Consider the following 25,566-nt stretch of genomic DNA (forward strand, 5'->3'; position numbering starts at 1 on the left):
GGGAATCGCATCGCAATGTACACTCCGATAAACCACCACAAATGCCTCCAACTCGGCCATGAGCATGTCAACGACGAGCCCTGGTCTCCGACTCAAGAGCCTTTTGCTCGGCAATTAGCTTCTGCACCCCGGCGTTCAGGATCTCAATCTCTGACGGCTCGGCCGGACCACTGCCTGCCCACCGTATCCGGCACTCCGCATCGAGAAGGTAGACATAGCCAACGAAGTTGTTCATCACACAAATTGACTCCTTCAATTCGTCTGTCAGCCCCTTCTCCACCAAGAAGTACCGCGTATGCTCGTGTTCGGGGATCAAACTCCGAGGTTTGGCCATAAACTTCTTCACGAGCCAGGCCTTTAAGCGGTTCTCCTCCAGATTGATATAAACATTCTGCGCATAGTCGCCATTGTTCGTAAGTACCTCGGCTAGCCCCGGGTTGTGTTCGGCACTGGTAAAGGACTTATATTGTTCCTCTGCCCACACACTAGAGAACAGGTTCACGATGCTGATCTTTCCGCGGAGAGCTGTCGTTGTGTCTTGTGCGTCTTTGGGGGAGGCAAGTGTGATGCCGTGCATATTCGGGAAGTAGAGGGCCTTGTCGGCTCGGAAAAGTCGCGGATTGGATCTGAAGACCTTGCCCTTGTGGTGTCGGAGGTTTGACCAGTCACGGAAATAGGGTTTTGCGACCTGTCTCGTTCTGTAGAGTGTCACCATTTGTTAGCTTCTTGATCGTTTTGCTGTGCTTCGATTGCGATCTGAAAGGGCGAGACATACAATTCCTTCCGCCGGGCAAGGTGTTTGTCGTAGTCGACGAAGTCATCCCGCCGCTGGCGTATGGAGCGCGTATCAATGCCTGTATTCTGACCTTCCTCCGGGGCATACATCGTGCCTATCGGACGGATTAACTCCGGTGGTTCTTCGGATTGCTCGCTGGATTGTTCCCCGGCCGTGTTGGATTGGAATTGAACTTGGCGCTGTAAAGGAGCCGCCTGCTCTTTAGAGGGCAGCCGAGAGGTTATAGTGGGGGCACCATTGCTGGTAGCACTCCCGGGTTCGCCTCCTTTGTTTTGGCTAGCATAGAAGCGAAGTGAAGAGGGATTGGCATGGAGGTGTGAGAGCGGCACGGCATTGCGGAATTGGCAGCTCAGATAGCGACCCGTTCGAAGGGGAAGGTGTTCGGACACCAAGTATGTTGGAATCGATGGCTTCCACATTTTGAAGACGAGTAACAGTGACAGGCTCACTGCTACTGGTTAAGAAGTTGGATCGTGGCAAGTCTGCATCGGGGAGCAGTTCTAGCCTCGAAATCCCAAACGGGAACGCGGAGTCACATGATATGTGTGTAGTTTTGCTTTTTCTTTACGACAGGGATCTACAGGCAGTGCATGTACATTATTTATATACCACAGTAATTAATTGGTGCTGATATGGGCAGAAATCGCTCAAAAAAATGGATTTCAATCTCATTATTCTGACATTCCTACACAAACGTGTCGGAATATATATTTGTTGCCCACCGCTCTCTACGTTAACCATTGGGATTCTGACAAGTTCTTACTATACTACCCGACAATCTCGAATTCAATGCATCCCCAAGTCGTAGAACCAGATACTTGCACCGAGGCTTTACGTTGTAGAACTACATTCTTGACCTCCGACGAATATGGTTAAATAGACTCGGGGTCCCGTGATCAGGCGGCGTTTTCGCGCGTCTCCGCGTCCACGGATGCCTCGACCTTGGCTTCCCGTTTGCCCATTGCAGAGTCGGAGGTGGCCTGCAGTGACACCCTGACTATACCAAGCCACATTTTGTCAACAGGCAGCTACGATGAATCATCCGGGGCTCAACCGCACATTCCCTTATCGCACACCAGACTAGCCCGACCAGCCCATCATGGCGGGCAAGAGTAGCAAGGCGAGTTTCTTCGCTGCCCTTGAGCAGCTGGATTACCTGGATGATTCCCAGGATGAATATGAAGACCCTCTGGAACATCTCTTTGCCGGGACAGACCTTCCTGGAATTATAAACGCAACTGCGTCAGCTGTCTCAGGACACCCAGAACCTCCGATGCCAATTACACTCCCTCGAGCAAACTCTGAACCCCAGCCCTCGTCAGAGGAAAAAGAGACACAAAGGCTTTATTTGATGAAAGATCGGATTCCTACCAAGAGCAGTGAATCTACCGATCTCAAAGTGAGGGGCGTCAAACGCTCTCAGACAACTGGGGCCATGCTCGGAACAAAGAGTGGAGGCCTTGCCTCAAAGAAAAGAAAGCGCGCAAACAGCATCAAGGTCGTGCCTGAGGAGCAGCAGATCTTCAAGAATCTCGTCTTCTGTGAGTAAAGTGAGCAGCTCTCTGTGGGCCCTGACTTGGCTGACTTCAAGCCTTCAGTCTTTTTCCCGAATAACGACGTCTCGCCTTCGCGCCGGCTCCGGATACAACGAGTGCAGGAATATGGGGGTCAATGGGCCCGGGAGTGGACAAGCAACATAACTCATGTTGTAGTAGATAAGGGCCTACTGTTCCAAGATCTCATCGCTCATCTCAAGCTTGAGTCTTTTCCTGTGAGTGAACAAACTAGCTCTGCAGTTTTCTTAGCGCTGCTAACCAGGTCCTAGACAAACCTTGCTCTTGTAAACGAATCCTACCCATCTGATTGTATCCGATTTCGCTCAGTTATCAGTCCGACATATGCCAGATTCCGTGTCGACGGCATGCCCCTGGTAACCGAAGATGAAAATCCGACTGCTGAACCGGCAGCTGAGCCAAGCTCTGCCGAGTCATTGCAAGTTAAGCCTTCCAGAAGGGAACAGCGGTCTGCTGAAACCTCTCAGTCCACACAGGAGGCCAATGCACTTGATGATGCTGCCGTCGCGAAGGTGAACACTGCTGAGCAGACAAAGGAGACAGGCGGTGGTACCGCAAGCCGTGATCGGGATGCCCTCGATGATGTGATTGATGAGACCAGAGCTGTGATGCATTTGGTGAGGAACGCTTGAAGAAGTCAGCTGGAGGCTTGTTGCTGACTATTACACAGCCGCTTGACATAGACGACTTTCCCGAAGAGGAGTCAAACGTGGGTGAAGATGAATCCGAGAATGAGTCTGTTCAGTCCTCGGAGTCTGATCCACGAAGGAAGACGCGCCAAACCCCCCAAGACCCCAAAGGAGTAGATTCATGGACATTAAGGTTCGCATGCATGCAAAAGTTTGACCCTGATGCACAGCACAACAATCCCAACAGTAGAACCATTGATATGCTGCAACAGATGCTGGATTACTACACGCGTACTGCAGATCACTGGCGAACGTTCGCTTATCGCAAGGCAATAAATGCACTCCGCAGGCAGACCGAGCAGATCTCCACGCGAACACAAGCTTTGAATATTCCTGGCATTGGGTCTCGGCTGGCGGACAAAATCGAGGAAATTGTTCTCACTGACCACCTCCGTCAGCTCGACCACACAAATGACACCCCGGAAGACCGCATAATCCAAGAATTTCTTGGTATATACGGAGTTGGGTTGTCGCAAGCATCTAAATGGGTTGCACAAGGTTATCGATCATTAGGCGATCTGCTCGACAAAGCGCCCCTGACCAAAAACCAGCGCATCGGGGTGGAGCGGTACCACGACTTTGCGCAGCGAATTCCACGCAAGGAGGTTGAGGCCCACGGGGCGATCGTCCGACAAGCTGTTCAGACAGTCGACAGTACCCTGCAGGTGATCATCGCAGGCTCTTACCGCCGCGGGGCACCAGACTCGGGAGACATTGATCTTCTTATTACCAAGCCCGATGCCTCCCTCGAGCAGATTCGGTCGGTAGTTCTTGACGCCGTGGTTCCGCAGCTGTTCCGGAATGGCTTTCTGCAAGTCGGACTGGCCACTTCACAGCGCCACGATCATGACGGATCGAAATGGCATGGGGCATCGGCTTTGCCTGGAAGTAATCCGTGGCGACGAATCGACCTGCTCTTTGTGCCGGGAGCCGAGTTTGGCGCGGCTCTGATATATTTCACCGGTAACGATATTTTTAATCGAAGTATGCGACTACTGGCTCGCAAGAAAGGCCTGTGTCTAAATCAGCGCGGGCTCTGGGCGAACGTGCTACGCAATGCACGACAAGAGAAGATCAACCCGGGCCGCCTGGTGGAAGGTCGCGATGAGCGTCGGATCTTTGAGTTGCTTGGAGTGCCCTGGCGGCCTCCTGAGCACCGGATCTGTTGATGGATTTGCTATTTAAATTAGACCATCAAAATGGCCATTGGTTTCTAGAAGAAAATCCCAGATCTCGGTTTAGTAGATTTAATGGTGGGATGCAGCGAGAACTGAGGCCAAAGTCAAATAGCAAAAAAGCTGCATATTTGCTGGTGCCGCCGTAAGAGATTTTTCTCCCACCAGAGTGACCTCACCTCCAACTTCGCCTTCGCCATCGCCTTCGTCCTTTCCCACCCAACCCCATCATCGAACGCGCGACTCTCGAGCATTTCCCCCGATTTACTCGTCTCCATCACCGCCTCGACCGCCTCCCCTTCCGCTCTTCGTCCGCCATCACCGCCTTGGGCGCGCATCACCGCCTTTTCCCTCGCCGCCTTGCGTGCGGTGAAGCCGTCGTGTTTTGCTCTGCGAATCCTCCAGACCGCCCTCTACTGCCCCCTCCGTTTTGCCGCACATCGCATTTACTGCGTGAATATCTTCCGTGTTGACTCGGGCTTTGCCTGATCTCCTCTGGCTCTGCCCCTTCGCGGTCGTGGTGCCGAGTGCCACGTTGACCGTTTGTGTTCCTGTGTTTCGTGTCCAATCCCCCCACCAACCTGTCGAAATCCGAATCGCGTGCGACGCTTGTTTGTGGACGTGATCGCGTCTCTTGCCCCGACTACCTTTGGATATACTGAGCGTGCCTTTGGCAATAACCAATTAGCGCTGTGGTGTGAACATTTTGGACCCGATTCTTCGACGACTCTGCGCCGTATCTCTCTACCCTTGCCTTCATAATGGGTCGCAAACCCAACCAGCTCATCCTCGAGTTCTTCATTCGAGGCCCCAAGCTCGAGGACTCCAGCAACCGCTACCAACATACCTGCAAGGCCTGTGGCGAAAAATTCCCCAAGGGTCGCATCGACAGCCTCACCAACCACCTCGTGAAAAAATGCCAGGCAATTCCTCTCCGTGACCGCCAGCGCGTGCTCTTGCGACTCCACGAGCTTCCCGACCTGACAGAGGGCGAGGGCAACAAAGATTCGAACGCAGCTGGGAAGGGTAAATCGTCAGAATCAGGCTTTCCCAATCGCCCCAATTTCGATGGTTTGAACGTGCTGGCAGAGGCTTCTCGTCAAGTGGGTGCTTCAGACACAACCAAGCGAGGCCCCGCATACACCCAGTCTGTGACTGTTGGTGGCAAGACCGTTGTTGTTGATCCAGCACTGGAGGCCGAGGGCTTTCAGGGTCAGGCCCAGCAGAGTGAGGTCAAGCAAGAAGATGGAACCAGCGTGCAAGGTACGTTACCCCCAAAACTGAATCCGGGGAAGCTTGTATCTTAACAGATCGATGCATAGGATCCTCCCAACCTCCTAACCCGCCGCCCATTCCTGCTCTCCCCAGTAACACGTCCGGTGATCACACATCCATGTCTCCGCCACTCGGTGATACATCCCTGACACCCGAATCGACCTCGAATGCGCGCCAGTCACATCTCTCCCTGATCGCAGCCTCCGCCAGTGAAATGGTCCCACAAGGGCTTACAATGGATGGGGATGGCCTCGGTGATGGGTTGAAAATGGGCCAATGGAACCAACAACTGTCAACTCACGAGCAGCTGCTCTTTGATAGTTTGCAGGAGCATGATCCCTCGTTGACTGCTGCTACCCAGAGGGCTGCATCTTACCCCCGTCCGATTGCCATAAACCCTAACACACAAGCCAAAGGGTTTGTGAATGAGTTCGGTAATTCAACCAAGCCCACTAAACCCAAGGTGCGCGGCCGCTTCAGTGCCGAGCGACGACGTGAGGTTCAGGAAGTACGCAAGCGCGGCGCCTGTATTCGTTGCAGGATGCTGAAGAAACCCGTATGATACTCTTATTCCCTCATGATCTCGAAGGCTGCTAATCATATTCAGTGTTCTGGTGATACGCCCTGCACAACTTGTGCCAGCGTGGAGAGCGCTCGTCTCTGGAAACACCCCTGCATACGTACTCGCCTGTCAGAAGAATTCGAGCTCTACAATGCCAGTAGGTTTCCCGATATGAGGCTCATTGTTCTTATAAGAACCATAGACTAACCCATTGAAGACCTACATGCCACGCTTGCGTACCATGATACCAGTGCCATCAGGAATCAGGTTAAATTTGAGCACTATGCTGGCCGCATTGAAGTGACTCATCTTGAAGAAAGCATGATTTATGTGACTATCACCGCTGTTCAAGGTCACAGGGCTTCGGTCTCTGCACTTGACCCACAACTTCAGGGCCTAGGTGATGATCACTTCTCTGGCCCACCGCAGGAAATCTACCTCTTGGACAGTGATGCAGATGACATTCCAGGAAAGCTGGAAGTGTACATCAAAAAGACTGCTCCGTTCTTCTTTGAGCGCGAGACCTCACCTTTCATGAAGCCCACCTTGTTACTGGCCTCCGAGTTGAGCCAGTCGAAGAAGGTTAGTTACCTCGCCGAAGCTGACCAATCTTGTCTGCTGACATTTTAATAGGACACTCTCCTCGAGCGAGCTGTTGAGCTGTGGGTTGCTACGCACATCCTGGTGGATACCGAAATCGCTTGGAAGACCTACTGTAACCCGACTCTCCCCCCTACTTCCATGCACTCTTTTTCCCAGCCCAGCGACGAGGGCCGTCTGCCCATTGAAGAGGTCGCCGACCCCGAGTCTTATGCCCTGCTGTGCAGCCAACTGCGCGCCGCCATGGAGAGGCGCGCCATGCAGCTAAGCAAGTCGGTCATCAACGACCTAGAACGCCGTCTACTTCAGCGCCAGAAGACCGGCTGGTTCGAGACCTTCCTCGTGGCCGTCGTCCTGCTGAACTGTGTTGAGCGTACATGTTGGCTGTTCCGCTCGTGGGACAACGAGACATTCGCCCAGCGAGTAAGTGCCTTGTTCACGCATCCCCAACGGGGTCTCTATGCTAACCATTCTCAGTGGCCCCTTGACAAGCGCCCTCCATACTACTACAACCAGTCTGAACGCTTTGCCGATATTCTGCACATGCTGCTGCGGATGCGTAGTCTCCCACCCAAGACCACCGTCCGTCCCGATAACGGCACCCTTAAGGCCGCGGATGGTAGCGATGAGGACGCCATGCGCTGGTTTGACATGATCCAAGTCTCTCGTATGTTGCAGCCGCACCCTCCTTTTTATGATAACCCCGCTAACGCAGCGACTCCAGCTTACTACCTTGAAGAACGAGCGAACGCAGTCTTCGACCCCTCTGACTCGCGCTCCCTTGACCTCCGCCACAGCGCCCAGCTACTGCAGCCATCCAATGCTTAAATTGTCTGAGCGTTACTGTCCGAAATGAGACCGAGAAAGTGTGATGTATGATTTACGGGGACGGATTGTTCTTCACGTTGATTTGGTGGACACATCGTCACGAAAAAAGGGCAAACATGCAAAAGCCCCAGAGACAAATCGGGCAAGCTATACACTTGCGTGTCCATCATTCGGTAATCGGTGTCTTTGCAATTTTCTTTTCGTGGTGTCGAGGAGCTTGGGTTTTGATGATTGTCAGGTTGCTTTGCGTGGTTTGAATATCTGTTAGGAATGAATGTCTTAATACTTGCTATGGTCTGCTGCTACCACTCTACCGTAGACACTTAAGTGGTTTCAACAACGCAGATACGGTCTTGGAAGCTCCGACTACACAGATCCATAGCACGTATATGTTATCCGCGAGGTGAGACATCGCTGGATTAGAGTTGTACTATTCCTGGGTGACTATATCAGAGCCCGCTCTAGCGCCCACTTCGCATGCATGTTGCTAATCAGCCCCATAACCTTCTTCCATGCATTCATTCCTTCTGGAAAAGATTTGGTTTCGAATGCTTCTCATTCCACCTCAAGTCCCACTAGGTTGATTGCGCCCAGTGTATCAAGTGACACGAGTCCTTCGGAGCGAATTCGTGGATGGCGGCGAGCTACGTCGAAGAAGGGGGAGAGAATCGATATCCGCCGCAGAACTAGGCGCAAGAGTAGAGTTGCAAGTACGGCGAGTCACAGCTGGAGCAGTGACGGTGTTGGCAAAAGGAAGAAAGATGTCAGAATCTCCCGCCACTCGAACATCGGGAGCCGCAAAACAAGGCGTAGTAGCGGTGGCAGCAGGGAAACTAGATGCAGGTGGAGACGCAGTGTTGGGAATCTCGACCGGGGCAGTCGGTAAAGCGCGGCTGAGAAGGACGCAGTGATGTCTCGGCATGGACTGGCTTTTCCAGCTGCGGAAGAAGACACTGGTTGGATGGTGCTGGTTAGTTGAAGTCGTCGCTGATCATGCATGGGAACGTACTAGTCCTTCAGCAGGTCGTGTGTACCCATGTCGGCGCTCAGGGCCGCTAGGAGAGGTGCGATGGTGGTGGGTGATAGACTGATTTCCTTTTGGATCACGGGCGAACCCTCTGCGATGGGGAGGCCGGGTTTGTTCTTCAGGACCCATTGGCTGTGCTCCCGCTTATAGATCAGGAGTATCATAGTTGAAGCCATGGTGGATGGATTAGCTTTGGGGTGAATGAGAGAGTTCGAGTCAGAATCGGCACCGGGATTGTCTTGTTGTTGAAGCCCCATTTAAGAGTTGGAGTCGAAATGTCAAGGTGATGAATATATGAAGGATGATGTTGCATTCGTTTGGATGTCGTATCTTGAAGCGCTGGCTCAGAGAGAAGGGTATACTAAAGGAAAGACAAGCAGAGTAGATGTGACCAAAGACATAGAGTCAAGATGAAAGAAAGAAGAGGAGGGATGGAACGATAGAGGTGCAAGCAAATCGAGAAGACCTTCTCGTCAAGGCCCTGGGCTGGTGCAGATTGATGATGTTGGATCAGGGTGAATGTATAAACCACCGACAGCATGACAGAATTGATGAACGGTCTGGATGATAGCTTGCGTGTTAGAGGACAACATAGTATGCCTTCTCAGCGAAGACATACCCGAAATATTCGTGGCCATCACTCCCTTCGAATCTGCTTGAATCGCATATAGTCACTCTCATCATGGCCACGCGTCTCGCGCAGATAATCCTTGAACTCTTCCGAAGTGGCAATGACATCGGTCAAATGTTCATAACATAGACGCTTTTTCCGAAACTGTGCCAAAAGAGTTGCTGTCTGGATCGTATTCCTGATTTCTCGCCCATTCAATTCAAACTGACTGAGATCACCAATCCGCTCTTGTAGCTCCGTGATACGCGCCTTCACGCGCGAGTTCTGCAATCCTGTGATAAAGTTCGACCAAACTCGCCGGCGCTCATCTTGCTGGAGGGCTGGGTAGTGGACGATGAGCTGCACGCGCGACTTGAATGCCTCGTCAAAGGTCCCAATTCGGTTCGATGTCAGTACTAGAATCCCATCATAGTACTCTATCACCCGCAGGAAGACCGACACGAGCGCGTTTCGTTTGAGGTCCTGTTGCGTGCGCTCCTCCAGGAACACATCTGCCTCGTCCAGAAGCACCACACAGCGCCATATCTTCCCTAGGTGTAGCACAGACTCCAGATACTCTTCAACTTCCTCTGCGTTTGTTCCAACGTCTCCACAGGTCACCCGATACAGAGGCCGGCGTGTCAGTTCTGCAACTGACTCCGCTGTTAATGTTTTGCCAGTGCCAGGCCCACCGTGTAGTAAAAGTATAAGGCCGTTTCCCTTGCCCTCGATGACGTCGGTTGACTCGCTCGTGGCATTGTGTTTTTTGACAAGGGCCCGGATGAGCTCCTTTTTCGTAGACTGAAGCACAAGATGGTCGAATGCTTTCTTGTTCCACTTGATAGCGCTGATCTGGGAGACATGTAGTAGGCCTGAACCAGAGATTCAACATGAGTTAAGCTTGCTCTCGAGGCCGAAAGAGAATACATACGCCATTTTTTATCCTGGAATCCATACCCGTGTATAGTGGCGGGCAACAGAAGGAGAAAGTTCCCATCAGGGGGTTCGTCTGCTTCCATTGCCTCGGCACTCAGATATTCACGTTCTCGGTCTGAATCATGCGAATTCCTCGAAGAGTGTAGCTCTTGATAGGTGGTCACGTCGACCATGTATCGTGGTTTGTTCTGCCGTGGCGATGGTTCAGTCATTGAACGTATTAGAATCGATGCCGGTACTCATGACTTACAGTCTGAGTGTCTTTGCGTATACCGGTGGGCGTGTATGAAACATAACCCCCATTGCGGAGGGACCAGAATTGACGACCACGGCTCTGGAGTAGCTCCTGCACGTCGGTCGTAGCATATTTGAGCGGATAGACAGGTAGATCTGTAATGTCGATTGGATCCTCCGTGTCTGGTGATTCAACACTCAGCACGATACGATGTCGCCAAAATTGACCGTCAAATCCCCATGCCCAGCAAAATAGTTTCAGCGAGTCTCCTGGAAAGGAGTCTAACGTATAAGCACAGAGCTGGCCTTGCTCCGTGGTGACGAGCAGATCCTGTGCGGTGAATAATTTTGGGACATGAGACCTGGTCACCAACCCCTTGGAGAACAGCGCATCGGCCTCGTCGTACTCCTGGCCAAAAATGGTTTCCATAAATTCAATCAGAGATATCACAAGGTCGCGGCTCTGCTGATCAAGGCTTTTTGCGGTTGTTGGGTCTTCGCGAAGCGAGCGATAGTGGTATATACGAGTGACCAGTTCCCGCATATTCTCCGGGTTATCAAGCTCGGAGAGTACATTCAAGTCTATATCCGTCAACTCATGAAGCGCATAGCGAAGGTCTTCGGATGCGATGACCATCGCTTCCTCGTGGGAGTCGGCAGGCATGCCATCTTCGTCTAGTCGGTAGAAGTATGGTAGCAGCAATCTGATTACCGGGTCACTCGGCCTTTCGAGAGCGCGGAATTGAGGCTCGATGTCGTCATGATAGGAGTGGCAATTATAGATTCGATAAAGGACAAATCCCAAGTGGGAATGGGCTTCGAGGAAATCCGACACATCGACGATTTGGTGCTTGCCGCGAAGAGCGCTTGCTTGGCTGTCTCCCGTGAACAATCGAGGGGTGTCTTGGTAAAATGCGACAGTTGGGTGACCTGCGTGATTTCCCCCCTATTACAGTGAACGCGATGGATGGTGCAGGTCTCCAGTAGGGGTGAAGGGCGCGAGGTGGCTCTTATTTTGGCGGGCGATTGACTGGGTTGATTCTCCTCTAAGCCCTTGTCGACCACGGCAATCATGGCGCTTTTTCTCTTCCGCATTGTTGAAGGCCCCATCACATTTAGACTGAGAACCGAGGTCAACCTGGGTGAGAAGACAGGGGTTCGGATCGAGCTGCGAATTAATAGCAGAAGTTGGCGAGCGCAGCGCAACGAGGGTGAAAGATAGCAAGCGCTTTGCTACGCCGATCGTTGGGGCCGAGCTGCAATGACTGCATTAGTTGCATCCAGCTGAAACAGCCACCAATGGCAAAAGCACTTCGGCGATAATTATAGACTGTCTAGTCGTCTTGTTTGACCAGAAGTTTTACGATGGTTTGGTTGTCGCAGATTCACCCATATCCAATGCGTCCACACCGCAACCTTGATTTCACCGGCTCGGCTGGTTTGAAGACTAGACCATATAAAATAGCCCAGAGCTAGGCATTAGCGTCATGGATTTTTAACTAAATCGTGCGCTTGAGCGGTTCCAGCAAGCGTCCCATCCAGGCCTTGAACCACGCAACCGGATGGATGGTATAACTGCACACTGCATCAAGCCTTGAGGTCTTTTCCATGGCACACTATATGCAATGAGAAGTACCTTGACAGTTGCTCCTGCTTCCTGACAAGCTTTTTGAAAGGCGGTTTGGAATCGTTCAGCTAGGACGGCATCCTTCGTCTCAATGACAACGAAACATTCCTTGAGATGAGATAGAACGTATTTCAAGCCTTCCAGCAGCTGTCCCTCGGTTGGTTGTGAGTCCAGCAGCAAGTCCTGAATAGATAAGTTCTCAGAGATCTTCAAAGCTTGCGAAATCAGAAGTTTGACTGCTTCCCTTGAGCGGTCTCCTTCGTAGGCGGGTGAAAATGCCCATAGCACAGGGAAATCCGTAGTCTGTCTCAAGAATTGGATCATGTAACAAGCGAAATCTTCTGCAGCTGGATATTCAGACAATGAGCGCCCAGGGGCTCCGCAGATTGTCAATAAACACCCATTTGGCTTGGACATCCACTGGGTGATGTGCTGGAATAACTGCAACGAATCCCTATCCCTGGGCCACGGGTTCCATGTCGGACCTCTTTTTGCAAATGAAAGATATTTCTGAAGGACCTCGTTGGAATATTGCGTAGTTTGGAGAGATTGTAGCAAAGCGGAATGCTCCGAGGTAGTGCTGTGAGAAATGGACGATCAACACTGGCCTGCCGTACCGGTGGGTCAGCTCCTTACCTCAGGACATGACTCGGGGTTCTCGTAACTCGATTGTTGTGTGCATTATGTGCTGGTAAGTAATCCACAGTTGGAGGTTGTATGGAGGCATGCTCATGGCATAAACAACCGGCGCATTCAGTTTTGTCCACGTAATCCCGCAGAACAGACAGTAGAAGCCGGGCATATGCTGCCGCCGTTGCAGCCGCATATCCTTGCCAGTCTTCGTTCTTATGAGAGTCACTATAGTTGCAGATTCCTCTTATGACCAAACATGGGATCAAGTTCATCACACCTGCTGCCTCCATCTCAATGCAAAGGATCCTGTGTTGGGTTCCCAGCCAATCCCGATGAGCGGCACTTTTGATAACTTGATTTCCGGAGGCAATGGGACCGTAGTGAATCTTGGGTTGATTAGAGGGACGCGGTGGCCTAACAACCTGATCTTTACAACGGCGACAGTCGTTGCCAGCTTTTGTATGTAAAGAGCTCGCCGCGAACAGAATGTCAGCTTTTTGACCCGGGAATCTATAGGCAGGCTTTCCTCTCCCGATTCTCTCAAGGTAAGGTTGAAGGGGATTTGCCTCCATGTGCGGATCCGACTGCAAATTGCTGATTGCCTTCATGAGCAATGGAGGTGGTTGCTGCAGTCTTCCTGTGCTTTCAAAACTCCCCTCCAACACTTTGCCCATATCGTGCTGGATAACAGCCGGGTAAGCCTTGTCTGGATGACTGACCACCACGTCACCAAGCCGGATATCGTGCTCGGGGGATGGAACTCCCCCTCCGGTTCCCACCAAGAGACAGAACTCAACCCGAGGGAAGCTTAGTCGCATGTTATGTACGACCTCCGTGGCTGGGCCTGTACCATATTCCCCTGATGGCAGGCATGTTGCCACCACATTGCGTTGTCCGATTCGGCCGAGGGAATAATGGTTTGTGTCTTCTTGGGCTGTAGGCAGCTTTTTGTGAATCTCATCGAATAATGCGCGTACGGCGAGAAGTTCTTTGTCGAGCGCACAGAGGATAGCAATGGTATAGTGCTTGCGAGTCAGCCTATTGGACGGCGGATTGGCCATTCTTCCAGAGTATTTTCAACCTGGAAGCAATAGTGCGGACCCGCGAAATTATCACGGCGGTCGGTTCTTGACGCCCCCTCTGGAGGGACAAGTCACTCCGGGGCTTCGAGCCTGAGCATCATTGGATGCATTGGTCCCGCCCACTTCATCATGCATGCAATGTGAGAACCCGCTATTTGGGAATTGGCTGGATCATGGCTGTGATCGTGTTTCACCCCTCACCCACTCGGTCGTATAGGTACAAGGCGGCGACCACGGTGATCTCCTTCCTGAAGCCCAATGATCAAGTCAATCTGTCATCTTGATACCTCTGCGAAGGCTTGCGCCACCGAGCATCTGTTTCCCATCGTATCTCCGAGGTCCGCATCCTCTGCAGATGCCGAAAGACAGTCGAAAGAGTGCGCTTGCCCCTCCACCAAACAAACCCAAAGTAGCGTTCGTCCCCAAAACCATCTCGAAGCCTGTGTGCAGTGAGCGCGAGGAGAAAAGGCGGAAACTGCTCTGTTTGGCGATCGACCAGCGGAGATGTGAGAAGAGGAATGCTAAGCTCGCGCGCCTCGCGGGAGAATCATCGGAAAGTCGACCGCCGCCACCATCGTCTCTGCAAAGACCAGCGCAATTTCAGCAGGAGAGCCAGGAAAGTCGAAGTCGCTCCAAAAGAGGCCGAAATCCAGCGACGAAGCAGGAAGCCTCGGTTTGTTTTCTTTCCGCTCGTCTTTAAGAGCTCGACTGCTGATCGAGACAACTAGCCCACTACAGCCGGTCTTGATTTGGGCAATCCAGACAACCGCGAGAACTTCGACTTGAATACAATCAATGATGATGAATCTGGCTTCGGGTTTGACCCGAACCTGCCCTTATCCAGTTTCGATGCCGAGACCAAGACTGGTGACAGCAAGACGGGTGCCAATGTGCAGAACAGTCATGAACAAGCCAGACAGATGCAGCTCATGCTGCTAGAACAGCAAAACAAGCGGAGGCTGATGCTGGCTCGGCAGGAACAAGAGGCCATTACTGCAAAGCAGCTCACGGGCGAGTACCAGCAGGAACAAATGCTTCGGCAACGCCTGATGCTCGAACAACAGCGACAGCAACGACAGTTTCAACAGCAAGGTATCAAGGCAGCACAGGCACCGGTGCCCACGTACTCCGACATTCCTACAGCAGCGAAAAAAGCAGCAGGGTCTCAGGCCAAGGATGGTCGGAAAACAACCATAAGTGAAAACTCTGCACGGCGTTACAACCGACTCTACCAGCAACGGCTGCTGCACTTGCGACATGAGATGTCACAACGATACATGCCACAATACGGACCCCCCACACAATATCCGCCACAAATCGCGAGGCAGTATAGCTCTGGAATGGAGAAGAGCGCCAAAGAGTGGGTCGAAGATCTGATGCGACGCGAACAGGAGACTACTGCCCAGCACCAGCGGGCGAGGGGACAAAGAGTGATCTGACCTCAGGGATCTACAGAGTTCAGTCATCACTGGAGGAGGGTAAAGAATGATATCCTCTATCTTGGAGATCGATTGAATTTAGTGGTAGCCGAAGTGGTCCAACACAGGTGCAAAAGGATCTCAACTATATGGCATATTGGGTTGACACACAACATCACATTAGATACCTGATTGAGTGTATCTACCGGGCTTACGAGATAGTATTGAGACGTATATTTCGGAGTTCTGGATTAGCTGGCTTACTGGGCTCTTCTTTCTTTTGTTGTACTTAATCTTATTGGAGATTGCGTATAGACGGGTCACTACACGCTGGGAAGGTAATGAAACCGAAAGGCTTGACGAAATAACAATTTCAACTTCATGAAACAGGACCCCTAACAAGACCCAAAATTCGTATTGATACTGACACACGAGATACATTATACACAACGTAGCATTCTCATCAACGAGCACCTTCCATAGGCGACCCGGAGCTCATCTCTTGATGCCCTTGTGTCTGTTCCAGAACAACGGCGTAGAACTTCCCTTCCTCCGAGGTGTCATGATAGGGACCCGCAGAAAGAACTGACCTGTGGAATGTCAGTCTGTTCTGCAAATCAAATAGAAATGGAACCCGTCTATGGGAGAAACGTACCATCCCTTATACTTTGGCTGGTTGAAAATGTCAGTGAACACCTTCAGAATGCGCAGCGGCAACTCCAGGATCGACGGCAATTCCGGCCCGTCGCCGCAAATCGGGAGACCGAGTTTGTTGACGGGGAGGTAGACGATCTCCGCGGTGTTTTGCGGGTTGCGCGTCTCCTGGAAGACGAGGAGGCGGCGCGCAGGTTGTTGGGATTTGCTCATGATGCTCCCTGTCCAGCGGTGGATGTTTTTGGATTTATTGGAACTTGCGTTCTGTAGGCGTCCACCTTCGAATTTCGGGGCTTGGACACAATGTTCGTGAATCAAGTACCAATCAGTGGGGGAATGTGATGTCCCCGGTGTCTCACGCCCGAGAGCGCCGGCGCCAGATTACCTGGGGTTATCAATTAATACAAAGATCTCATCCAACTGGGTATGGTGGAATCCAACGCACTGGATTTGCTCTACTGCGGCCGATGCGCCGGCCGTACGAAGAGCGCGACAGAGGCTGCTTATCGCGTCTGGATCGGCGATTGATTGCCCCAATGGGGATCGCGGGGCAGAAAAAGGGGGCGCGCACTCTGCGCTGGATCGAGGTTGAAGCGGATTCTGCAATTCAATGGAACAGCCCAAGGCTTCTTGGAAAAGCTCGAGCCATGCGATTTGGTGAATCTCGAGAGATGGTTGGTTCGTGGTGGACCGTCGCGGGGTGTTTCTTTGCCGCCGGCGCGTCTCCAAGTGGGGGTTGACAACGTGGGTTGATCGCATCATTGCACGGGCTACAGGACTATAAGGAGGTGGGTAGTGAAGAATGAGGTATCTAGGAAAACAGGGGGTGGCTTGGACTCAATTAGAATGTGAATATAAACAAACCGAACATAAAAAATGGCAGATCCATAGATGTTGGGTTATAACACGAAAATATATACACATCGAAGAGCCACGCCTATTATGAACTTGTAAACAAGAACAAAAATTTAGAAACTACTGGGATGACCGAATCAACTTGATCGCTAAATACACCAGATTTTACGAATTATCATTCAGGACCTGATGGCAGGACGGGCAGCTGGGATAGGTGGTTTCATGGTTGCTTCCAAGGTTTCATCCAGGTCTCCAGTGCCACTTGCTACTAAGATAATAGAACCACCCTCGAGTTCCAAGTGAAGTATTGCACTGAGGAGTACTGGATGGAATCCCATGACTTTTGCAATGTTGGTGGAACAGCCGCACGATGGCTCAGTGTTTTGAACAGGCGTGATGAAGAGCCGAGACAGAACAGTATGAGAATCCATTTGCGCATTAGATACAGAACACAAATATGAAATCAATATTGTGGGGAGTCAAGGAAAGAAAAGATCATTGGGTATCATAGTATAGGGAAAGATATGGGAAGGATCAGAAGAAATCGGAAAGATATACAGGGAAAAGCAATACCACTCGATCAGACATCGTGGCAAGGACGAACAGATGTTGTGCATGGGAATGATCAAGCGTCAAGCTCTCCATCCAAAACTCGCCGTGCCGCATCCAGTCGTCGCCGCAGCAGCCGTGCTGCCTTGAGATCTGGCTCGGGGGAGGTCGTGATAGCCTGGAGGTCCATGCAAACATTGCCCAAGCTCTGGAATAGTTGCTCGAGGATTTGGGTGTCGTCTTCGTTGATGCCGCCAGACGTGGGCGTCGCGGAGCCTGGGTGCGGGCTGGATGCCGCGCGTACGGTCGAGACAAGAGAAGAGGCCAGCGACGTCGGGGTTGCAGAGCCCGTGGTCGCTGATGAAGAGCGCCCAGTTCGGTTGGTTCCTCGTGGTGTTTGGGGCCCGCCGTCCACTGGAGTGACACTGCCACTGTCGATTCCCCGTGGGCCACGAGGCGTTTCAGGGCGGTAGGTCTCCATGGCCGGGGCGGGTTGATGGCTGTGATGACTGTGATGGCGGTGGCGCAGTTCTGAATTTGTTAGTTTGTGGTTTCTGCCAGGCGGGTGCTATGGTACTTACCATGGTTAAACCGGCGATCCCAGTACATCACGCTATCAATATCATCTTCATCTTCTGGCATCTGTTCGCCCTCGGTTGCAGTAGCAAATGTGGCTACGGTCGAGTCGGACATCGCGCTGTCCGTACGCGTGTGTCGCACAGTTTGTTTAGGGCGCGTTGTCTCGACCGATCCATGCGAGCTGTGGCTTGCGCGGCGGAGTTGACGCGAGTAGTTTCCAAGCGCGCTGTGGAGAATGAAGTGCTCGTAGTCGAAAGCATCTTCACGTTCTTCGTGGGGCGTCGCGTCCACCACAGGGCTCTCCAGATCTTCATCGAGTGGCTCGCGTAGAATTTCATCCAGAGCTTCTCGGTCAATATCTCCATCCTCATAATCGCCTTCCTCGGCATCTTCGTACATGCTATCGACCGCAGATTGCCTTCCATCATCGTAGCCCATAAGCTCCGAGCTCTGCCACGTGTTGGCTGTTAACGCCGACGTGGTCATGGGAACTCGGTCCACAGGGCTGTCGTCGGCTCGCTCCGGCTCGTGGGATTCCGTGTGGTGCTTGCCAGTGGCGATCTCATTCGAAGACTGGGCTTCTCGAACATACTCCGAGCTGCTATCGCGCATAGCATTGGAACCGCGACTGCTCCGGCCATCCCTGAGCTCCATTGCATTTGCATACCAAGGATCCGCAGCCGTCAAAGGACTAGGAGTTCGCAAGCTCTGGATACTACGTCGGCGCAGGTTGTCCTCTTGCGTGCGCACCTTCAGAGAAGAGATCTTGATATGCAGACCTTTCATCTGATACTGCAGGTCACGCACCTGCAGCTGCGACTGGGCGCGACTGGGCGGGCCATACGAGCTGTAGACCGGACTGAAGTCACCCGGGGTAGATTTAGATTCGTCTTCTCCATCGATACCCAGTCCCTTTGGCGACTCCATTGGACTGTCTTCCCGAAACACGGGTGATTGCGTTGGCTGCGACGATTGAGGTGACTGTGGCGATTGCGCTTGCTCTGACGGAGACCTTTTCGTAGACGAGATCGACGATCGGTGCGTCAGATACGCGCGCGTAGGATCGTATTGGAATGACCGGTCATCATTGTGGAAGTTCGACGAGGTACTGGCACCCATTGCGCTCACAGAGCGGGACAGTCGCTTGGTATCCGACGACAGACTGGCCTCGGGTGGGAAGTTCGTCTCACTATGCACGCGTGAATGCCGGTTGGTTGATGCATCTTGGGACGGAACGAACGATTGCCGCCGAAGCGCAGATCCCCGACGGTCCGTCCGAGAAATCGATCGGTACAGGCCACCAGCCGGCTGGTGGAATCCCATCGGCTGGATACTGCCCGGGGCCGAGGGCGAAGGCGAAGGCGTGAGCCGCACGGACGAGCGTGCGCGGTTGAGGTTACCCTCCATGAGCTGTGAGACAAGTCAGCATTCCCCCCGAGACAGAAAGTATGTGCCGATCCCCACGCACCGTCAGTCGTTTCTTCGCATTCTCGAGGATCCTCTCTGCTTCACTACTTAATATCGCCGACGAGAACTCCTCTCCGGGCCCCTTGCCCTTCGCAGCCGCAGACGCTATGGCGTGGCTATCGGGCAAGCCCGTCTTGATCTCGACAGGAGCCTCGGGTTTCTTTTCCTCCTCTGCTTGATTTGGGGACGCGTCGCGGTCGACCTCCGACGAAGACGTTTCCTTCGAAGCGCGTGCGCTCCCCGCACTCACCGTCGAACTGGAGCTACTCCACGCGGCATTGCCCTTGTTCTCTGACGCAGGCAATTGATCCGGCAGAACCGGCGAACTCGCCAGGCCCTGCTCGGGACGTGCATCGTCCTCATGGCCATAAAACCCACTCGAACGCGCGGGCGACAGTTCCTCCCCGATATCCGACAAGCGGCGACTGACATTCACATCCTCGTGGGTCCAGGCGGAGCGCGAGAAATTCTTCTTGGGCCTGGCCGACGAGCCGGCATGAGGGTCGGCGGCGTTGTAGCGGGCGTTCAGATTGGACAGGTAGACCAGCTGCGAGGGCGGGGAGGGTGTCGAGGATTCGCGTTCGCTGCCGTCATACGGCAGGATCATGTCCGGGTCGGTCAGGGTGAGGGAGGGCATGCGTGACGGTGGCCCGGGGCCTGGTGCGGATCGAGAGACACAGGGCGAAGGAGGAGGGATGGGAGGATTGATTCAGCAGAGTCGTTGAACTACACCCTGAAAAAGCTGCCCCTAACGGGCGGTTTTGCAAGCGGTTTAGCGCGCTAGGATCCTTGCCCGTTTGGGAACTACTGATAGGCGCCCAATTTCGATTTTGCGCAAGCAAAATGAGCGATGCGCATTCATATTCGCGATTCACGAGTCGAGACCGAATGGTTGGGTCCGTGGTGTCTCACATCGAATCCTATCCACGAGGCTATATATGCACGAGTGGTGTGGATCAATGCTTCCTTGCTAAGGGGGGAAGAGAACAATAGACACCATGGCCACAACGATAGTGACTATCCCATTATTATTGTGCCCTGAAGACCCCGTCGTTCATCACTAACCCTAAAAGTCCAAGTAGAGTTTCTTAGCTCGTACGCGGGCTTGAATTGCCCTCGGCCGTTCCGGTCCTTAGAACAAGTGGCCGCATGCGACGAGACATACTGACGTCTCGTTAGTTGCGCGGTGGTCGTACAAGGGCGACCTGCGCAAAGCAAGGAATCAGGATGGGTTTCATTATTTCCCAGCCCCAGCCGCCCCCAAGCCTCGAGGATGCGCGCACCGGGGAATTCATGCAGATGGAACGAACCCCTGAGATCCGCGGTTGCGATCCACGCTGAATCCACCGTGGGTGGAGACCCAATTTCTATGCCTCCAAAGCCAATCAGTAGAGAAGCATAACAAGCAAAGTAAAAAGTATGAAAGTTGTATCATTGGTAGTAGTAGCAGACATGCTTTTAGATCTCAAAACTCCATTTATACACATTACAAACCAATGCGGATCGACTTAGATCTTCTGAAGCAGCAGCTTGGCGCCGCTACTGGTCGGGCCTGCCTTCTTGCCGTCGTTGCCCGACGCCGAGGCCTGCTCCAGCGCCTTCTTGTTCTTCTTGAGCGTCTTGAGAAGCTCGCTCTTCTTCTCGAACTCGTCCGACTCGGCCAGTGCCACGATCACAAAGGTGTTCGCGCCTGTCGCCCACTCCATGACTTCCTCGCGGATCTGCTCGTACAGCAGGCCGTGGAAGTTCAGCGGAGGCTGGACCTTCTCGACCGTCTTCTCCGCCGGGTTGAATCGACCTCCTTGCACGAGCGACTTGAGCAACCGTCCAACGGCGGCCGAGTCCTGTGTTTCGGGCTTGACCTTGGCGGCCTGGGCCACGGCGGATAGGGCGGCGCTCTTGTCGCCGTCAGCCTCGAAGAGCACCTCGCCGATGAACTGGCATCCAAAAGTGGTTTCGAGTAGAGATTCGGCGCGGGCGGCAATGAGGGCGAGAAGAGTGGGCGAGGCAGCCTTGACCAGTTCCTGGCGTCGGACGGCCGGGTCCTTCTTCGAGGTCTCTTTCCGCACCTCACGGATCTCTTTGAGAATCTCCTGGTCAAGATCGGGCAGAAGCCACTTGACACGGTCGCCGGCGAAGGGATACAGCACGGGAATGCGCGCCGTCAGGTCATTCACCTGGAAGAGCAGCTCTTCATTCCGAGCCTCCTCCGCATCGTTTTGGTTCAATAGTTCCGAGAAAATTGATTTGGCGCTCAACTTGGTATCATCGATCACCTCGTAGGCCGCGAGGATGACCATATGACCATGCAAATCGCCGGCCATCGTCTTAATGGTATCTCTGTAAAACCGCAGGAGCAGCTTGCGGTCCTTGGCATTGGCGTAGGCTAGGGTCAAACACATCAGGCGCGAACCAGACTGGGTGAAAGCCAAGTTCTTGACCAGATCACCTTCCTCATCGCCCTTGAGCAGTTCAATGAATTCATTGGCTTCTGTGCTGCCGGGCTTGGTCGCGAGGAAATATTGCAACATGGCGTCATGCAGAAGAGTGAATCCAGTAGTCTTCTTCTGGATCAGCTGATTGATCAGCTCGTGCAGGAAGTGCATAAGAGGCGACCGCTTCTCCGGGTGGGCTTCCAAGATCTTGGGAAGGTCGGCTGTCGTATCGTTTTCGTCGTGAAAGATCACAAACTCCGGGCCGTACCACTCACGCAGGATCCGTGCCTTTTGCGCCTTGGTCGCGACTGTGCGATAGATATCGTCGAGAATCCATGAGCCCTCTGCGTGACGGATGAGACGCTTGACATGCCCGTAGAACTCGGGAATGATCATATCCCGAGTCTCTGCATCACCATGAACAATCAACTTTCCGACCAGGAATTTCGCATAGCGACTCTGCGCCAGCTCCTTATAGCTGCCTTTCAATTCCTGTGCAATCTGCTTCCGTTGCTCGAGGTTGCCGTACTTTAGAGCAGTCTGAATGACTCGCACCGAGTCATGCTTGAACACGAAGTCACGGACGCGGCCGGTGATGATCTCAAACAGCTCCTTCACAAGCTTCTTGCGCTGTTCAAGCGGGACATGAGACTTGCGGCGTAACTGCTCCCAGAGCTTCTTGGATCGCGCGATCATGTCAGAGTTGGGCTTGGCGGCCTTGCGCTCCTGCTGGAGGACCTTTTGCTTGGCGTGGGACTCGCGAGAGGCATTGTCTGGACGATCACACGATGGTAAGTTTCAAGATCAAATTCAAACCACAAGAATAAAACGGAATCGGAATAGAACATACTCTTCGCGCCCTCGTCGCCGTTCTGCTGCTTTCCGTCCTTGGCAGATTTCTTGTCGGACTTGGTGCTCGTCTCTTCTCCCTCACTTTCAGACTCCTCATCGTCCACATCCTCCATGTCAACATCGTCCTCCGGAACTTCGTCAAGGGCATCGAGATCGTCGTCGCCGGAATCCGAAACATCGTCGATATCGAAGTCGTCCTCGTCCTCGGATTCCTCCTGGGCCTTTTTCTTTGAGACCTTCTTGTCGCTCTTTCCAGACTTCACCTCCTTCTTGGAGTTGGAAGCGCCAGTCTTCTTCACCGGCGCCGCGGGCTTGGATTTCTTCACGGGAGCGGAGCCCTGCTTGGTCTTGGTCCGCTTTCCATTGCGGTCCTCTTTGGCATCGACCGGACGTTTGACACCGGCCATAGCAAATTTGTGTCACGGCGACCTTTTCTGGATCGCTTGACTTGAGGAAAGTATAAGGGTTGGTGAGAAATCGAGCTGGAGATGCTCGCCGTGCTGGTGGATAATTTTTTTGGCTGCGGGCGGAGGAAGTTTTTTTGCCGCTTGTTTGCAAGGTTTGCATTGATAAGCTGAGGGAGTCTTGGCGTTCGATGTATGTATACTTGGAGTGATGATTGACTGGAATAGTCGATATTGAATATCTTCTGTGGCTGGCAGTAAATAGTATTATTATCATGGGAGAAAATAATGTATGCATTGATTATCCGGCAGATGTACGGATAGCCATCTATAAAAAAAGGGGTGGGCGAGCACACACGGTCTCGACTGCGCAACGATTATGACCGGTCCACGCTCAATGAGAAAAAAGTAGAAAGAAATGCGCAAAATAGACACTGTCAGAGCATGAAAGTCGTGTCATCACTCTTATCCTGAAGGGGCATCCACATTGACACCCGGGTCCCAATGGATATAGCCCTCCGAACAAGGTAGTCCCAATCCCCCAAAGTATGAGCCGGAACGCCTCCCAGGAAATCAGAAACTTCATCACCAAATATCATCACTCATGCAGGCTTAATTGCTATTGTCCGCGGGTGATGCCGTCACCGTGACTGGCCCTTTCATAGCGCTCAATTCCGATCCACCCCCACTCTGTCCGCGCTTTCTGCCGGGGATGTGGAACCCGAAAGAGGGCGTAGACGACTTAGGTCCGGATGGCTGCGCATCGTTGGAGGAATCACCGAATCGGGCGAAGAGGCCCTTTTTCTTTGGCTTGGCCTCGTCGTTCAGGCCGACATCCTCGAAGGTCTCCTCTTCCATCGCGTCGGGCTTCTCGAAACTAGTGGACCGCAAAGCGGGAGAGGTGATGCGGGAGAAGCGGGAGTCGAGGGAGGTTCGGGAGGGGAGAGCGTCGGGGTGTGTTACCGGAGAGCGGGCGGAGATGTCCTGCGTGTGGTTAGTGAGCGATTGGAATGTAGAACAGTGTCTCCATTATGGCGGGGAGTTGTACGAAGGATCGGCGATATGAGTCGAACGACTCGCGGGATATTGAGAACGGCTCATTCTCATCAACCAGGTCTCGATGGTTCGATGATCGCGCAGAGCCAGGGTACCGGTGCCAGAAACTTGGTTTCTCGGGCGGCGAAGGCTGTCAATCATCAGCAAGGAGGGTCAATGCGAATCGCAACCAGCAATCGAGAAAGTCAAAGGTGATATACCGGGAGGTAGACGCCGCTATCGTTGACGACTGTTGGACGGAGCAATTAGCAGGCAACTCCCTCATTGACCAACAGCGACCATAGTCAGCGTCAGAGTATGTAGTGGTCGCAATCATACCACTCAATTTGTACTCGTTGGGCTCTCCATCGCAGCTCTTGCGGATGGTGACCGGGGCCGGACGCTGGTTGGGCGACAGATGATTTTCGTCGACTGGCTCAGGTTCCCCGCCATTGGGCTGGGGTTTTCGACCGAGTAGGTTCCGAAAGGGAGGCATATTGAGGCAGGAACTGGGAGTTCACGATGGATGTCGAGAGAAAGAACAGCAAGCCGGGCAAGTACCACACAACTTCACATGATCAGCCCATGAAGTGGGCATCGACTTCCGATCGACCAGTCGACGGGCGCGGACCCCAGGGCCATGCGGACGTCGACGTCATGCCCGCTCTTTTCACCCTTTGCGTCGTCGGGGCCGAGGGACAATCCAACTTTCCCTGTCATCATCCATGGCTGTGTATGCAGCCCAACCAATGCGCGATGCGAACACATTTTCCAGTCCCGCCAGAGTTTGCTCTGTCTAAAATTTTTGGCCCTGAAGGCCCTGAGATCTCCACCATCTCCGCATCCGCCACCGGGGCAGTGATATACGATATGTACATATGTACTGGTAAACCTAAGGGTAACGGCTGGGGATAAATGCCATAGATCCTTGATGCTGGATATATGCAGTTTTCCCAGCCCAGGATGAGGATTCTTTGTATCCGATTTCTTACTCCCGGCAGGATTGGTGCCTGAGGCATAGAGCACAGGAACTAAACTTGATTGGGAACAAACCGGGGAAGCGACACTAAACCAGATTAGGACATCTTTAACAAAGGAGTCAATCCAATCTACCTACTATTTGCTATTCAGTATTCTAATCGCAAGCCCACTGGATGACTGGTACTGCTTAGCACATAAATTCAGGATCCAACTCCATGTCAGAGGGGGCCGCATAGAGGATGTGCAGGTGTATCTTCATTACCCTCTGGGCGTGATTATTTCTTGAATCTCTCATCTTCTATCGAATCCTCCAACACCGTTTACAAGTCTCTATTGCTTTGACACACTAAAAGATCTGTTTCAATATACTCTCGGCCACTGATGCCTCGATACATGGAGACTGCAATTATCGCTCATCGCATCCATGAGCAACCATCAAATAATCGGTTCATGCACGCTGTTCCATTTTAGGCACCGCGGATAAAGACTGGCCGGGCCTAAAACCTTAGCTTGTCTATTTATTTTGTGCTTGAGTAGACTAAAGCGGCCTAGTTCTCTCCAAGTCGGACTAGTGTTGCCAGAACGGACTCGGTTCCATGGTGGCAACCCCGTTGCTCGATCCCAACAGGACAAGCTCTCTCCCATACCAAGCATACCCACGAATAGTCTCCCATGTCCCTTTCCCCTGC

The 25,566-nt window shown here is 52.8% G+C and overlaps 10 protein-coding genes across 10 annotated transcripts; 3 read left to right on the top strand and 7 right to left on the bottom strand.

Annotated features, from left to right (window-relative positions):
• Nucleotides 1–67: 67 nt before the first annotated feature.
• Nucleotides 68–1,215, bottom strand: N7459_003439 (mitochondrial ATPase complex subunit ATP10; the record flags this gene model as incomplete). Its single annotated transcript, XM_056942623.1, has 2 exons — nt 68–698; nt 776–1,215. The coding sequence occupies 2 exons, from the start codon at nt 1,213–1,215 to the stop codon at nt 68–70; spliced, it is 1,071 nt and encodes a 356-aa protein (XP_056802506.1).
• A 680-nt stretch (nt 1,216–1,895) lies between these two features.
• On the top strand, nt 1,896–4,228 carry N7459_003440 (DNA-directed DNA polymerase IV; the record flags this gene model as incomplete). Its single annotated transcript, XM_056942624.1, has 4 exons — nt 1,896–2,337; nt 2,395–2,567; nt 2,622–2,987; nt 3,041–4,228. 4 exons carry the CDS (start codon nt 1,896–1,898, stop codon nt 4,226–4,228), a joined length of 2,169 nt encoding a protein of 722 aa, XP_056802507.1.
• A 767-nt stretch (nt 4,229–4,995) lies between these two features.
• N7459_003441 (uncharacterized protein) lies at nt 4,996–7,499 on the top strand (the record flags this gene model as incomplete). Its single annotated transcript, XM_056942625.1, has 6 exons — nt 4,996–5,497; nt 5,557–6,065; nt 6,117–6,228; nt 6,289–6,653; nt 6,705–7,094; nt 7,149–7,499. The coding sequence occupies 6 exons, from the start codon at nt 4,996–4,998 to the stop codon at nt 7,497–7,499; spliced, it is 2,229 nt and encodes a 742-aa protein (XP_056802508.1).
• A 598-nt stretch (nt 7,500–8,097) lies between these two features.
• Nucleotides 8,098–8,783, bottom strand: N7459_003442 (uncharacterized protein; the record flags this gene model as incomplete). Its single annotated transcript, XM_056942626.1, has 2 exons — nt 8,098–8,452; nt 8,509–8,783. 2 exons carry the CDS (start codon nt 8,781–8,783, stop codon nt 8,098–8,100), a joined length of 630 nt encoding a protein of 209 aa, XP_056802509.1.
• A 380-nt stretch (nt 8,784–9,163) lies between these two features.
• Nucleotides 9,164–10,970, bottom strand: N7459_003443 (ATP-binding protein; the record flags this gene model as incomplete). The annotated part of the gene is made up of 3 exons (XM_056942627.1): nt 9,164–9,983; nt 10,094–10,260; nt 10,323–10,970. 3 exons carry the CDS (start codon nt 10,968–10,970, stop codon nt 9,164–9,166), a joined length of 1,635 nt encoding a protein of 544 aa, XP_056802510.1.
• A 3,033-nt stretch (nt 10,971–14,003) lies between these two features.
• N7459_003444 (uncharacterized protein) lies at nt 14,004–15,087 on the top strand (the record flags this gene model as incomplete). The annotated part of the gene is made up of 2 exons (XM_056942628.1): nt 14,004–14,321; nt 14,377–15,087. The coding sequence occupies 2 exons, from the start codon at nt 14,004–14,006 to the stop codon at nt 15,085–15,087; spliced, it is 1,029 nt and encodes a 342-aa protein (XP_056802511.1).
• A 442-nt stretch (nt 15,088–15,529) lies between these two features.
• On the bottom strand, nt 15,530–15,933 carry N7459_003445 (uncharacterized protein; the record flags this gene model as incomplete). Its single annotated transcript, XM_056942629.1, has 2 exons — nt 15,530–15,656; nt 15,722–15,933. 2 exons carry the CDS (start codon nt 15,931–15,933, stop codon nt 15,530–15,532), a joined length of 339 nt encoding a protein of 112 aa, XP_056802512.1.
• A 1,267-nt stretch (nt 15,934–17,200) lies between these two features.
• N7459_003446 (uncharacterized protein) lies at nt 17,201–19,807 on the bottom strand (the record flags this gene model as incomplete). Its single annotated transcript, XM_056942630.1, has 3 exons — nt 17,201–17,655; nt 17,706–19,113; nt 19,172–19,807. 3 exons carry the CDS (start codon nt 19,805–19,807, stop codon nt 17,201–17,203), a joined length of 2,499 nt encoding a protein of 832 aa, XP_056802513.1.
• An 871-nt stretch (nt 19,808–20,678) lies between these two features.
• On the bottom strand, nt 20,679–22,864 carry N7459_003447 (uncharacterized protein; the record flags this gene model as incomplete). The annotated part of the gene is made up of 2 exons (XM_056942631.1): nt 20,679–22,378; nt 22,456–22,864. The coding sequence occupies 2 exons, from the start codon at nt 22,862–22,864 to the stop codon at nt 20,679–20,681; spliced, it is 2,109 nt and encodes a 702-aa protein (XP_056802514.1).
• Nucleotides 22,865–23,473: 609 nt separating this feature from the next.
• N7459_003448 (uncharacterized protein) lies at nt 23,474–24,392 on the bottom strand (the record flags this gene model as incomplete). Its single annotated transcript, XM_056942632.1, has 4 exons — nt 23,474–23,845; nt 23,910–24,047; nt 24,118–24,146; nt 24,236–24,392. The coding sequence occupies 4 exons, from the start codon at nt 24,390–24,392 to the stop codon at nt 23,474–23,476; spliced, it is 696 nt and encodes a 231-aa protein (XP_056802515.1).
• Between the last annotated feature and the right edge of the window lie 1,174 nt (nt 24,393–25,566).

This window comes from Penicillium hispanicum (assembly GCF_028827665.1).
Source record: "Penicillium hispanicum strain IBT 35686 chromosome Unknown utg000003l_segment0_segment0, whole genome shotgun sequence".
Taxonomy (NCBI): Eukaryota; Fungi; Ascomycota; class Eurotiomycetes; order Eurotiales; family Aspergillaceae; genus Penicillium; species Penicillium hispanicum.